The sequence below is a fragment of the Cydia strobilella genome, chromosome 24 (genome assembly GCF_947568885.1).
Source record: "Cydia strobilella chromosome 24, ilCydStro3.1, whole genome shotgun sequence".
NCBI lineage: Eukaryota > Metazoa > Arthropoda > Insecta > Lepidoptera > Tortricidae > Cydia > Cydia strobilella.
In genome coordinates this window covers 8535560-8550940 of record NC_086064.1, presented here as the reverse complement: position 1 = coordinate 8550940, position 15381 = coordinate 8535560, and the positions used below count along the sequence as shown (strand labels likewise).

The 15381-nt window shown below is 39.4% G+C and overlaps 2 protein-coding genes and 1 long non-coding RNA gene across 3 annotated transcripts; 1 reads left to right on the top strand and 2 right to left on the bottom strand.

Annotated features, from left to right (window-relative positions):
- Positions 1–753: 753 nt before the first annotated feature.
- Positions 754–5433, bottom strand: LOC134752516 (uncharacterized). The gene is made up of 3 exons (XM_063688209.1): positions 4174–5433; positions 993–1162; positions 754–850 (listed from the first exon to the last, which is right to left on the bottom strand). The coding sequence occupies exons 1-3, from the start codon at positions 5398–5400 to the stop codon at positions 754–756; spliced, it is 1494 nt and encodes a 497-aa protein (XP_063544279.1). The 5' UTR covers positions 5401–5433.
- A 612-nt stretch (positions 5434–6045) lies between these two features.
- On the top strand, positions 6046–11372 carry LOC134752456 (zinc finger protein OZF-like). Its single transcript, XM_063688155.1, has 2 exons — positions 6046–6512; positions 9757–11372. The coding sequence occupies exons 1-2, from the start codon at positions 6230–6232 to the stop codon at positions 10857–10859; spliced, it is 1386 nt and encodes a 461-aa protein (XP_063544225.1). The 5' UTR covers positions 6046–6229; the 3' UTR covers positions 10860–11372.
- An 829-nt stretch (positions 11373–12201) lies between these two features.
- LOC134752033 (uncharacterized) lies at positions 12202–15381 on the bottom strand. The gene is made up of 3 exons (XR_010128729.1): positions 15272–15381; positions 13664–15048; positions 12202–13627 (listed from the first exon to the last, which is right to left on the bottom strand). It is a non-coding gene; the product is annotated as an uncharacterized LOC134752033 (long non-coding RNA).

The window sequence follows — 15381 nt, the reverse complement described above, 5'->3', positions numbered from 1 at the left end:
TTATCAAGAAGCCAAGAAAGGCGACGCGCAGAGTCGGTGACCACATGGGCTGGTTTACCTGAAAGCTAAGTGTTTACTGCTTTGTATCTATTGTCTTATACTATTGTACAATTATCTTGATTTATAATTTAAAGGCCATCTTACTGGTTGCCACGCGGCAATCCGTGGATCCAGTAAGTTTGTACCTATGAGTTCACGATGAAGGTCGTGGAAGTTCTTTGGAGCCCATCTTAGGTAAGGCGGACTAGGTAATTTATAGATTATGTAGGAGAGAGGTGGCTTTGGCTGCTAGGTTCTCCTTTATCCTGTGCAGGAGTGCAGAGATGACTACGGTCGCTTGGTATTCCTTTATCAGCACGTATTATGCATGTACTGAGTACACCCTTTGCGAAGGGCGGGTACATTGGTAGCCGATATAACCTACATCCGGTCGGGTAAGATGGTTCTCATATATGTTATAGTAACGAATAGATATTATGTAACTCTTATTTATGATTGATGGAAGATGCCATCATCCTTAGAAACATATAGACATAAAAGATAGAGGTTTAAACTCTCATACTTAGTGGTAGACACTTAGTGATGAGTCATTTCATATAAACCCTTTTAACCACAGATGGTGCATAAGGCAGATGAGCGAAGCAGATTATCAAGACTACAACTGGACTGTGAGGTAGGACTAACCATTCCTCAACCCTCACGTACAATACCATTTATTCCTATTGTCGCGGCGTTCTGGACTATTATGGTAGTCTAGTATATTTGCTTGTCTATAGTGTTCATTATGAGAGCGTCGCGACACCATACACGTACGTTGCCACCGGCGTCGCCTGCCGCCACGCGAGTAGATCTGCTGACAAATGTAATTAATTAATTATATTAGACATTTCTTTTACAAGGGGGCTAAACAAGTAACTAGTTAATAATCTGTTGTAGCACATGGGCGAGTCCCATAATATGATAGTCTGTGACTACATCTGTCCTGCTCTCACCCCGCGTGTGTGACGGCGATGCACAGCGCGTCTCCACGGAGCACGCAGGCCGCCCTGTTCCGCGCCACGTCCCACACGGTACAGTCCGCATTGGCGGCTCCACACACTACGGCGGTGGGCGCGCCGGGCAACCACGCCGCGCACGTCACTGGCACGTCCAGGCAAATTATCTGTAAACAAGATAAAGCTCGTCACAGACGGAGCGATAATATATCGGCAGTCTAAGTAGTTTGTGATCGGCAGATACCAACAGATATAGTTGGTCAAACCAAATTGTCAGTAAATAAGGACAAAAAAAACTATATTTATCCTTTTCTTTTGGGTGCTAGTACTAGTGTAAAACAAAGATGTATTTTTCTCTTTGTCTATTGTAAGCTCAGAATAATGACTAAAGCAAAGAAGCCGGGCAAAAATAAAAGCTTGGTAAAAGATATCGTATTCACAACACGTTATTACTTTTTGTCTATGAGTGAGTGAGACAACAATCCGCAAGTTCTTTCGTTTTTTTCAGTATTGTCATAAGATAAACTGAGGGAAATGTCAAATGGTCCTATGTGGTTCTATAATATAATCCAGCCAAATAAAATATATGTTCGTTATTTCACAGGTAGGTGTCAACTGTAACAACTTGACATAGTCGTATTATTTTAGTTGAAATATTTCGGGATGTTTCAGCGGTCATCTTGGTTTATTTTAATTATATTTTTGCTATTCCTGAAAGATTGTTGGAAAACGTGCTGAGTTTTTATTTGTAATGGTTTGAAGTTCCCTTTGTGATAATGTCTTGTGTGATCAAGGGCTGTAAATCGCATACAGGAAGAAAAGAAAATGCGCACGAACCGATAACCTTTAATCGGTGAGTTTTGTTCAATTTTGAAGAAATTTATTTATAGGACCTGACCCTAAACATAGAAATCGATATGTTGTTTATGTAATTATTACTTGCATTCAAGTCTATATAGATTTTTGCATATATTTTCGAACTTTTCTGCTAAGTATGAAAGGTTATATTTTTGGCATAGTGATGTATCGACCTCAGATCAATAACCTATCGACATTTACAGCTTTCTTATAGTTTGGCCCAGGACTGTCTCATTTTAATTGATGAGTACAGTCAAGGGCATAAATATATATACATTCCCAAAGTCTCAAAAATATGTGTACGCTCAGACAATAAAATCGTGTTCACATATTTTTAAGCCATTTGTCTGGATCGATATTTTTGCCTTCGACTGTACCTATAGTTTTCTTTGTTCTTACTTAATGACAGATTGTGTTTGCCAGACTATAGTTTAATACTAAAAACCGGTCAAGTGCGGGTCGGACGCGCGCACCAAGGGGACCGTACTTTTTAGTATTTGTTGTTATAGCGGCAACAGAAACACATCATCTGTGAAAATTTCAACTGTCTGTTCATGAGATACAGCCTGGTGACAGACAGACGGACAGCGAAGTATTAGTAATAGGGTCCCGTTTTTACCCTTTGGGTACGGAACCCTAATAAAAAAGACATTAATGATCATTGATGAATGTTCCTTTTATTAATATTGTTGGTCACAAAACTCAACTTTTTATTTCAGATTTCCAAAGGACGAGGAATAGGGGATATTACTGCAATGTTCTGCCACCAGAGTGCAGCACTAGCTTTTTTAGTGCACCGTAACAGGTTTTTGACAAGTTTTCAGGGGACCTACCGGAAAACTCGAATCCGAAATTTCGTTATCTAGCTGCCTCTTTATCGCTCGAATACGCAAGAGTGACAGAGATGTTAGATAACGAAAGTTTGATTTTCTTGTTTCGCGATAGACCCTCAGATTGTGATAGTGGCGCCACCTACGCCGAGTTTCGCGTAATATTCCCTATTATTAAATTTAAAAAAAAAATTACACGAACGTTTTTTTTTATTATTTCCTATTTGGTACAGTCAGCTGCAGAGAAAAGGTACCCCACGTCCATACTAATTTACAGAACTTTGTATGTCTTTTCTATGCCTTTTCTCTGCAGCTGACTGTACATGACTAGAAACTATACTTAGTCTTTTAGCATTAGAAAAAACGGTAAACCATTTCCACGTGTCTTTTTATTGACAAGTTTTTTTATAAATATAACAATATTTTACTTATGAAAGCAAAAGTATGTAAATGATCGTATATTATATTTGTTGTGACTTATTTTCAAAGTGTTTTTCGATAAAACGACACGTTAAGATCGCTCGCCTTCTTCTTCTTTCTAATGATAAAAAAACGAGAGGTATAGTTAGACGGTTCTGAGTGGTAGACTGCAAATGAGATAAAAGCTATATTAGGTACATGCATTAATCCTCATATCAGGCGGCTCTTTGATTCCAAGGATTGCATAATTTTTATACTTTTTAATGATTTTTAGAATATGAAAATTATAAAAAGTGTAAAAGTTATGCAATTCTTGTATTCCACGCATTTCATTTCAACGAGCCGCCTGCTACAGATTTCTTGAAATTGCCGCGTTTTTTCAGGTTCAACTTTCATTAGCCAGACTATTATCAATTTGCCAATTTCGTGATTATTATTTTACACGGCACATAAACTTATGCATAATTTATCGATATAAAAAGTCGACACAGTTACATCCCTAGCAAATTATCAAACTTATGACACCGTACGTAAATGAGAAATAACAAGCATATATGCATCTCTTTTCGGCACATTATCTAATTCGTAAGGAAGTAAAGTACGGGTATACATATTTGCGAAGCATTTTTGCCCGACTTCTATGCTTTAGTCATTATTCTGAGATTGTAAGAGTATGATTCTCTCTGTCTATGCTTGAAAGGACAGTCCGTGGACAGTCCTTTGACAAACTATATCTTAGAGTATCGCTAAGCACCACACACGCCAACGATACCAAAATATATATCGCTCTCTGTCTAGCACCTACATTGTGAGAGAGATGCAATACATCGAGTGATATATCGCAAGGCGTCTGCAGATGCGTCGCACCAAATCGCACTGCACCGCGACCTTGGTGCAGTGCGGTAGTGTGTTAAGCCTTTATAAGCGCTAATAAAGCCCGCTAAAGTGTAAACGGCCCTTTACATCTACACGGTTTCCGGGGCTCGAACTAACTTACAAAATGAAAATAAATATCTACTTATAATAGGTATTGTAATTATGCACAAAAAGTGGGATCAAAGAAAGTTTACCTTCAAAGGACTGAGTTGATTGACGTGGTACAATCTCAGCTCCGCATCCATAGAGACAGACAGGAACACCCCGGGCTTCTGCGGGCTGAACGCCACGCTCAAAACGCAAGTCTTGTGTCCTTCCAGCACCTCAAACACAGGGTCAACCATCGCGCTGTCCGCAATCGCCTCAAACGATTTTATCTTACACAAATATAGCTTCCCACATTTCGTTCCGACAGCAAATATATCGTCAGAAATCTTCTCATCCCAAGGTCGAAGCGGATACGTTTTCACGAAATCGAAACAGGTGATGTCAGGTGTCGCCATCTTACGAGAACCGTTGACGCTGTAGCAGTAAATATTTTCGAATTTCCCTGGATTCGCATTCGACTGCCATACGTTTATAGTTCCATCGCTGCCAGACGAAATTAAGACTTGATCGGAGCCACATCTGCGTTTACCAGTATTCACTACATGCATGGTCAAATATGTATTGGTAAGAGTGGAATCCGCCCACATTAGGAAAGAGACCCGTTTAGATCCGTGGCAGCCAGCAGGGGAAGTCAATTGCACATTTTCTTCAACTGTATTAGAGCCTAATTTAGTGCTGCAGAAAACCACTTCTCCAGAGCTTGTCCCGTATGCCAAAAGCGGCATGCTGTGATGATATTTAAGTACGCTCACGCAATTTTTCTCAGTAATATCTAAGGAATGGACAAAGTTGTCATTCGCAGTGCGCTTGGCTGTAAAAATCCGAATCAAACCAGAGTGCTCACACCATTCTTCATGCTGAGATTTTCCTACAGACACAGCTAGAGAGTTACCTGCGCTGCTGAAACTAAGATCGAGGACTCTGGAGCTCTGATGATCACCGGCGCCGTGGGGCGTGTCTGTATTTACTTTAATTTCTTGAAACAGTTTAGCTGTGGCGACATCTTCTTCGTCGGAATCAGATGAGAACAACTCTTGATCGCGTTGGTCAAGTTGCTCTAACATAGTAGGTACAACTCGCCTTAAGAACTGATTCAGGCCTGGAGGGGGGTATTCATGAAGCGTAGCCTCCTGTGCATTCAAATCTTCAGGAGTGACAACGCATCCCGAATCTTTGTACAAATTAGTTTGGCACCCCGTGCCGGTCTCTCCAAACTCTGTGGTCTGCGTAGAACTGGTGGTTTCCGACCGCTCGTTAGTGCTTATCGAGTCAAAGCCTACCGCTTCGCTATCATAACCGCTTAGATTAGACATCCTTAACACTTACTCATCCAAAAGAAGCGATATAGGTTATTCGAAGTTTATGTTGTCAACGTTACCATGACAACGCGTTTGTTTGGTAAAAACAAAAGGAGTAAACGTGGCAGTAGTATTGCAAGCAAAAGAGGCGGAAAATCATAGTTTCACACTTTTCACAGTAGGGCGACTTAGTAATATTTGAAAAGATTGGAAATTTACCTGATACGACATGAAAAATCGGCGTGGGTTAATTAACTGGCAAGAAACTATGTAGAAGCTACGTCGGCCTGAATACATCACGATAATGTGTAATTAAAAACCGGCCAAGTGCGAGTCGGACTTACCCACCGAGGGTTCCGTACTTTTTAGTATTTGTTGTTATAGCGGCAACAGAAATATATCATCTGTGAAAATTTCAACTGTCTAGCTATCACGGTTCATGAGATACAGCCTGCTGACAGACAGACGGACAGCGGAGCCTTCGCAATAGGTTCCCGTTTTTACCCTTTGAATACGGAACCCTAAAAAGCAGTATCAAAATGACGATGATAAAAACCTTGTTTTAGAAACTTCTAATTTGCGTCATGGTCATGCATGTCTAACTTTTTTTCGATTTTAGTAATAGCAACACTGGTTTATATGTCAACGCATGCGTGAATGTCAACGAGTAGTGTTTAGTTTTGAGGTTATGAATTATAGTATTAATAATGTTCCATTAATTTATTGAAATTTACTAGTGTCCATTACATTATATCTTAATTTATTTACGAAAAGAAATTGTACATATATGACAAAAACTTCACATTAATGTTCTAATGTTTCACATCACTGCGCGTATCGCGATATGTCGCAAAAATCTATCGTTAAGTTAGACTTTATAAAAGAAGAACCATGCGAGGTGCACGTGAAAAAGGAGCCAGAAGAAAGAACAGACGAGTCAGAGGAAGGAAGAGAAGATTTAGAACAATCTAAAACACAGTCAATTGTGAAAAACGAAGTGCGAATAAAAGAGGAACACGTTTGGGAGAATGATGAGGTTTTTGAGCCAGTGCGTGTCAAAGTTGAAGTTGAGGAAGGGCTACCTCACTTCGAGGTCCATGTGCAGGATACCACTGGACCGATCTCTGGTAAATGGCTAACATGTTTTTAAATCTCAGATACTATAGTTTTTTTTATTCGTCCTTCTGGACAGGCTAAGACCATAGGCAGGGCACACGGCGTGTTTTCATACCACTATGCGACTGCGCGTCGCGTCCTTGGTCCAGCGGGTGCGAGCCAGCCCCAACACAGTCCTAGCGATGATCGCGGACAGACTGGACTGTCCTTACATCATGCACTGCTGTGACAGGCAGGACTTAGTGTATAATGCTTTGAATTTTTATTGTTATTAATAGGTACCAATTTTGTAAATTTTAATTTTATATTTATTTTTATTATTTTGATGACATGTGTAAAACTGATTACGAGCCTTGCAGCTTGAAATAAATGTTTTTTTTTTTATAGGCCATACTGCCTCTTCTTCAGTAAGATTAAATCTCACAAGTCAGTTTTAAATATAAAGTCTTTCTTTTTTTAAATCCATAAGTCAAATCCAATAAAAATGTCTTTAGTATATTTGTCTTCAATAATTTGCTTTTTATATAGTCCAGTCCTTTTTATATAGTCAGTATCAGGGTTACCATATCTTGGTTTTTCTCCAGTAGACAGGGCTTGACTTAAGGCTGGCGTCCACTAGACTCGCCGAGGCGAATCAAATCGCAATAATTCACCTCCTATATTCTCTAATGGAACTGCGTCCATTGACGGGAGCGCCGCGGCTCTTCGTTAATGGACGCAGTTGCATTAGAAAATATAGGAGGCGAATTATTGCGATTCGATTCGCTTCGGCGAGTCTTGTGGACGCCAGCCTTTAGAGTTCTGACCGCCCTAGGCTGACTATATATATCTGCCCCCCGCTTGTCTCAACTCAGAGCCGCCGCCGCGCCCCCTTGGTCCTTGCCTTATTAGCCTGTGGGTAAATCAGGCCCTGCCAGTAGAAATTAGAATTTCAAGTTACATCCAGATCATATATAAAATTAAAATATCTCACAAAATATCTGTAAGTATTCAAAATCTCAGATACTATAGTTATGGTTCGTGTCATTCACGATGACGCGGATATTTGAAAAATCTAACTTAACCACAGAATAAATAATAGTACTACCGTACAGAAAGGAAACGAGTTTGCCCGAAGCTAGGAGTTTAGGACCCCTGGTAATAGTTAAAAATTTCAAAAAATCAAACGAAGTGGCATAGCTGTGGATAATACACATCAATTGTTAAGATATTTTTTATAATGTTCCTATCGGGAGAGGAAAATCCTCCTAAAGGCCGGCACGGCAAATACATAATCTGTGAAAATTTCAACTGTCTAGCTATCACCGTTCCTGAGATACAGCCCGGTGACAGACAGACAGACGGACAGCGGAGTCTTAGTAATAGGGTCCCGTCTTAAGTTGCTAAATTATAGTATTATTGCTGTGTATTTTGTAAGTGAAAATTAATTTCCATTAAAAATGTTTGCCATATTTCGCGCCTGAAACACAGGGTACCCTAGTTCAGGCACGTCTAAAACGTCACTATTTTGTAAGTCTTTGTTATGTATGAATGTAAGCATGCCACGTATTTTTTAATATATGTGACATTTTCAACCAAAAGGTACACATTGTCGTTTGTCAATAACATAGAGTAACTTATACTAGAGCGGTACTGTCATAGTAAATTTTGTAACCCTAGTAAATTCACTGCCATCTGTCGACACACTTTAAAACTAAAAATAAATATTTATAAAAATACGATAAAATGTATTTAAATATGGATAAATGATTTTTTTATTTGCATTAATTATTTTTATATGATTTTGACCCATGTTCTTACACTGGTATATGCGTTAAAATTATAAATAACAAACGAAACAGTCGACGCCCTCTATACGAGTGTAGGCCAAAACTAGTGGCGCCATCTGATCGAGAATCAAATTTTCGTGATTTTCGAGGCACGTTTTTTCCTTAGACTGTATCCATCTATTACGGAGTTATATCTATCTTTGGTCAATAATGTTGATTTCAAATTGAAGCTGTATGGAAATAGCGCCTTATTGACAACCGACAATAAATACCCTTTTGATTGAAAATGGTACATATATTCAACAGTTTGAAGTTTTGACGTGATAAGAATCTTTTTAAGCCAGATACATTTTTTTTTTTTTTAATAACCTGTAGTATCCCACTGCTGGGCAAAGGCCTCTCCCTTAGATTTCCATGACTCCCGTTGTTGAGCTGTTTCCGGCCAGTTATTAGTGAAGGTGTCTAAGTCGTCCCGCCATCTCCGCCTGGGCCTGCCACGTCCGCGCTTCTTTTGCGGCATCCACTTGGTGGCTATACTAGCCCACCTATCCGGATGCATGCGGCAGACGTGACCTGCCCAGTCCCACTTTAGCCTAGCGGTCTTCTCCCCTACGTCAGCTATGCCTGTTCTGGAGCGCAGTGTAGTGTTTCGGATGCGATCCATCCTTGTGACACCTAGAATGCTGCGCTCCATTGCTCTCTGGCAAACCTTCAATTTGGACTTCTGACTCTCGGTGAGCGACCATGTTTGGGCACCGTAGGTTAGGACAGGCAGAATACACATGTCAACGAGTTTACGCTTTAGTGACATTGGAAGGTCCCCCTTCATACAAGATACATTAGGGGACAAATATCCCGAGATGTTGGGTGAAGTGGCTCAACGTTGCCAGACTTCGCTCGACATAACTGGCAACAGCGCGCGACACATGTCGCTAGTGTCTTTTGATTGAAAATGGCACACATTATGTATATGTTTACCCTTTGGGTACGGAACCCTAAAAATACATTAGCAGTATTTTCATAGAAAATAATTTAATTTGTTCTTAGAGTATTAATGGCAGCGCCATCTCTCTTCGCTAGCCCGTAATCACCTGAGTTGATTCAGTTAGGTCGAACCATACTGTTCTACCTTAGAGATGGCCAGGGGGCGCCACAAGCCTTCATGAATTGTCATATACTTGGAAATTTCGACCCATGCCACCGTGGCCGGATAGCCGAGCCGTTCAGGCACCTGTCCGGTAAACGGGGTACGCTGGTTCGATTCCAGCTCTGGACACTGGAGGCTTTGGTCATTTTTTCCTTCGTATATGATATTTATTTCAGTTTAAGTATAGTACAGGTCGTGAACGCAACTATCGTTGCTCTCATACTAAATCTTGTCCTATACTGTACTGTCTTTACATCTTGTATGGTTATCACGAGTGGTTTTATATGCTCTTGTAGTTGCAATGATCTTTGCTATGAAATACCCTTCTTTTCTGTGCAGATGCAGCGACGAGTTCCGGATCAAAGGACTGCGCCTCGAGCCTCAAACGCGAGCGTCTAGAAGAAATCGACTCGAGAAAGAAACGTGAATTGTCCGAACTCATCAAAAAGGAAACTCTCCCGTGTGAAACTTGTGGCGAGCTGTTCACACTCAAATCAAAGCTAAAAATCCATATCAAAGAACACGGGAAAAATCGCTTTATGTGCGATGTATGTAAAAAAAGATTCGATTTCAAATATAAACTTATGAACCATTTAAGAGTACACACTGGGGAAAAGCCTTTTTCGTGTAACATTTGTAACGAGCGCTTCATGAGAAAAGATAACTTAAGAGAACACATTGCTGTTCACAATGGGAAATTGACATGCGAAATATGCAAAAGGCAACTTAAAACTGCAAGAAGCTTAAAAAGTCATATGAAACTCCATAAGGGAGATAAACCATTTCCGTGCGACATGTGCACTACATGTTTCAGTACTAGTAGAGCTTTGGATGAACATAAACTTATACATACAGGTATAAAACAATTCTCATGCGACGTTTGCGGTATGAAGTTCTTAAAAAAGAATCCTCTAATCATGCATAAACGAGTACACACTGGTGAGAAGCCGTACTCATGTGATATATGTAATAAATCGTTCAGATTAAGATATCAGGTAAATACTCACAAAAGAGTGCACACGGGACAGACGCCGTATTCTTGTGGTGTATGTAAAAAACAATTTTCGCATAAGAGTAATTTGACTAAACATGAATTAATACACACGGAAAACCAGCCTTATTGCGAGATATGTAAGAAGCACTTTATGCATAAAGCGTCTTTAATTATTCATTTAAGAATACATAGTGGAGAGAAGCCGTATTCTTGTGATATATGTAATCGAAAATTTAAGGATAAAAGGTACTTACCTAGTCATATAAGAACGCACACTGGTGAAAAACCATACGAATGTGATGTATGCAACATGCGGTTCACGCTAAGAACTGGTCTGAACGAGCATAAACGAGGCCATACGGGAGAGAAACGGCATTCATGTGAAGTGTGTAAAAAACAGTATGTGGACAAAAGGACTCTTGTTAGACATATGCGTACTCACACTTAATACCAAATTATATAAGCATAATTATATGTACGCCTGAATCGTGTTGAACATGATTAACATTACATAGCATTTCCTACCTTATTTTATCACAATGTTGGTATAAATATGCAAATAAATAGTAAATAATAAATAAATAGAGCCTTGAACACCGTAGAAAGTTAGCTTGTTTATCGGTGTTCTACAGGATACATTTCGGGGAGTGTGCGATGGGATTACATAATTTAATCCCCCCATCTCCATTCTGCCACCGTGGGACTAGACGCGGACTTGCGTTTCACCCTTACGTCGTTACTCTGCCACTGATTCGTACTAAGCGCTATGCATCCAGCTTTATCATGCGAACGGCTAAGGAGTGGAATTCAAATATATTCCCAGTCCACTATAACTTGGATCTTTTTAAATCAAGAGTGAATAGACATCTTTTAGGTAAGCATGATCCATCCTAGACTGCATCGGCACTTACCATCAGGTGAGATTGCGGTCAAATGCTTGCCTTTTTGTAATAAACAAAAAAAATTATTTTACAAATAATGATGTTTCATTTAACATACACACACTCAACACAAGTAACATAGTCTTCATTTTTAAATACGTTGTCTAAAAGAATAAACCCACATTCTCCAGCAACGCAAATATTCAGCCTTAGAGCGTTTTCACATTGCCCGATCTGATATCGGATGGAAGTAAAATGTTAAGACATGCTAATGTCTTCGGTTACCGCGATAATTACTCATGAAATAAAACTATGAAAACGGATTATATCGCGTATATTGAATTTATAATACATCCCGACGTTTCGAACCCTTTGCGTTCGTGGTCAACGGGTGACTGGGGAAAAACTACAATGTGCAAGAATCTCCACATACAAAAATAATGAACCATAACAAACTAACATTATACCATTAGTCTAAGGAAAAAACGTGCCTCGAAAATCAAGAAAATTTGATTCTCGTTCAGAGGGCGCTACTAGTTTTGGCCTACAGTCGTACAGATGGCGTTGACGGTTTCGTTTGTTATTTAACAATTTTAACGCATATCAGTGAAAGAACATGGCTCAAAATCATCAAAATAATTAATGCAAATAAAAAAATCATTTATCTATACGTAAATACATTTTATCGTATTTTTACAAATCTTCAATTTTAGTTTTAAAGTGTGTCGACAGATGGCAGTGAACTTACTGGGGTTACAAAATTTACTATGACAGTACCGCTCTAGTATAAGTTACTCTATGATTATACCAAGCTTTACTGCTTGGTATAATATACTTAGTCTCATTTAAAAACAAAACTTATTTATAATACCTATTGGTACCTATTAGGAGACATAAAAAACAACACGATCACAACAAACCGATATATTGATTTATTAAATGGCATGCAATATTCTATTTAAATCGACAGATGAAAATGCTTGCATTTATTTTGTAAATACAATGAATACCACATATATTTTAACAAGAAAATAACTAAATGACTTTAAAATATTAGGATTGTGTACATCGCTACAGATTATAGGCCGGGACAAGTTGCCAGCCGAGGTGCAGGCTAGACACTTACAAAACGAGTCGGGCAATCCTAGTTCCTGCTTACGTATGTATGAAGTCCTAAAAATTATTAAAAAAAATCACGAATAAGTACAAAAAAAGATAGACCATTAACTATACAACGTCGTATAATTTCTTTACGCAAATTTCACACTTCGTGCTTTTTTTTAACGACGCAGTGCAATATACAGCAGCCCATATAAATTAACAGTCATATATCATATTTTTGGATATTCTCAACAAAAGATTGAAAAAAAAAAGCTATTTTGGACCAATTTACATTCTCATTTCGTTACAGATGTAGTGCATGATTGTTTTCCATCGTATTTTCTCGGAAACGTTCGTATTTGTCATGCTACTTCAGTCAACCTCAGTACTTTTTAGGGTTCCGTACCTCAAAAGGAAAAAACGGAACCCTTATAGGATCACTCGTGCGTCTGTCTATCCGTCTGTCACAGCCAATTTTCTCCGAAACTACTGGACCAATTAAGTTGAAATTTGGTACACATATGTAAGTTTGTGACCCAAAGACGGACATGTAACATAAACAAATGAATTTTAAACATGGGGGCCACTTTTGGGGGTAAATGAGAAAATTAAAAAATAAAGTTTTTCAAACTATATCATGTTACATATTAAATGAAAGAGCTTATTGTGAGAATATCAAATATATATTTTTTTATCATTTTAGAATAAACAGTTTAGAAGTTATTCAAGAAAATAGGCAAAAGATTACCATCCCCCCCCCTTTATCTCCGAAACTACTAAGTCAAAAATTTTGAAAAAAGTACACAAAATAGTTCTATACCTATAGATCACCGGAAAACCTATTAGAAATGTGCAGTCGTTTGTTCCGACCCCTACGGGTTTTTAAAAGATATTTCACTCACGTTTCATATAAAAATACATGGGTTTAAATTGTCGAAACCCTTGGAACGCGAGTCCTACTCGCACTTGGCCGGTTTTTTGTACCGAGACTGACTGACAGGGCCGGATCTAGGGTAGAGCGAGTGGAGCGGCCGCTCTAGGCGCCGGATGGCAATGGGGGCGCCAAAATGGCAAATGAGAAAAAAAATAAGTTTTAAAAGACGCGTTGTGCTTTTGGGTAAAAAACTTCAACGAAGGGCGCCAAAACCCAATGGGGGCTATCGTTTTTTTGCTTACCAGTTGGCGCCTCTGTTGATGGTGGTCCAAAAGACTAAAGAACAGCTGTCAGTCATTACTGACAGCTGTTCTTTAGTCTTTTGGACCAAGTGACAAGTGACATCTGACATTTAGAACTATGGAAAAGACCACCATCTACACTAGCGCCCCTAGCGGCGAATTCATACGCGTTAGCCCTCATTTCGCTCTACCCTGATCAAGGAGTCGGGCCGGCACTGCTGACTGAAATAGCAAGACAAGTTGTCGTACGTTTCGGCTAGACAGTAGGCACAGGCACCATGTATTATGTTGTACAAAACGCTTGAACTTAAGCTTTTTAGCCATTTAGGATGGTACATTATTGACCACGCATTTACTATTCTATTCTATTTATTTGATAACTAGCTTTTGCCCGCGACTTCGTCTGCGTGGACTTAGTAACAGCAGCTAAAGTAAATATAGCGCCTGGAAAAATTCTTGAGCATATTATGCACACAAATTAGCAGGCACTTAATTAATTATCTCAATTCCACCCCGCTTTTTACTTTCTTAAGGGATGATTTTCGGGATAAAAACTATCCTATGTCCTGCTCAGGGACTTATCTATCTCTATGCCAAATTTAATTTAAATCGATTCAGCGGTTTAAGCGTGAAGAGGGAACACACAGACAGACTTTCGCATTTATAATATTATTGTATGGATGTATGAAAAGCATAGGGATCTAAAAATGTTTATTTCAAGGCTCCTTTAAGGCATCTCACATAATTATCTTAAAAATATCTCTTACCAATTGCCAATATTACTCGTAACAATACTATATATTTTAAAGCTAACTTCGTAGTAATACCTACATAAATGAAGCTGAACAGTCGGTGTTTTGTAGAAGAGATTTATCTTTTTACGACTATAACAGTTTCGTATGCGGGTGGCCTAAAAATAAGTGCATTCTCGTTGCCAAGGAGGTTTTGGGATTATACTGAGCAACTTTTACTATGGGACCAACCCCGAAATCGCGAAAGAAAATTTGGCTGTTTTATACATTTTGGCTGTTCCATTTTCTATGGGTGAATTATTTTTTTCGCGATTTCGTGGTTGGTTCCATAGTAAAAGTTGCTCAGTATAATCCCAAAACCTCCCTGGCAACGGGAATGCACTTATTCTTTTGCCAACCTGTATATGATATATATATATCTATGTCTAGTGTCTACGTATGTATCTGTCTGTTTTGTTATCAACCGTCGCGTCATAACTACTGAGCCAAGTTTGGTAATGGTTCAGTATAATCCACATATTCACCCCTCAGTGTGGCTAAGCCTCACACAGTGTGAAAAAAACGGTGTATATTCTGTAAATAATACTGATTATCTAAAAATCATCCGCTTTTACGAAACCTCGACTGCTTTGTTCTGATGCTTAATTATATAAAATACTAATTAGGTATGTATGTTTTGTATTTATTCCATCCAATCATCGCCACCACCGAATTCGGCGACCGATACCTGGAACAGAGAATTAATAGTAAGTACATTATGATACAAGTGTGCTACGTTATATATGATATTGTGCGCGCGAGTTGAAAGCGAGCGCGCAATAAGAAAGCCGATATGGACTGTCGCTACTGAACCCGCCGCCGAGAGCATAGCCAGCAAGCTCATCAGCAGCCAAGCCAGCGACGCCGACCCCTACCGCCGCGCCGGTGCCAAGATACTAAACACAGCCTACCTCCTCCCGTGGTGGACTGTCGCTACTGAACCCGCCGCCGAGAGCGTAGCCAGCAAGCCCACCAGTAGCCAAGCCAGCGACGCCGACCCCTACCGCCGCGCCGGTGCCAA

Excerpts from the sequence above, each read along its gene's own strand:
- LOC134752516 (XM_063688209.1), bottom strand. The coding sequence starts at position 5,400 with ATGTCTAATCTAAGCGGTTATGATAGCGAAGCGGTAGGCTTTGACTCG. Across the intron at positions 1,163-4,173 it reads ATCAACTCAGTCCTTTGAAG|ATAATTTGCCTGGACGTGCC; the intron begins GTAAACTTTCTT and ends TCTTGTTTACAG. Across the intron at positions 851-992 it reads ATCGCCGTCACACACGCGGG|ATCTACTCGCGTGGCGGCAG; the intron begins GTGAGAGCAGGA and ends ATTTGTCAGCAG.
- LOC134752456 (XM_063688155.1), top strand. The coding sequence starts at position 6,230 with ATGTCGCAAAAATCTATCGTTAAGTTAGACTTTATAAAAGAAGAACCA. Across the intron at positions 6,513-9,756 it reads TACCACTGGACCGATCTCTG|ATGCAGCGACGAGTTCCGGA; the intron begins GTAAATGGCTAA and ends TTTTCTGTGCAG.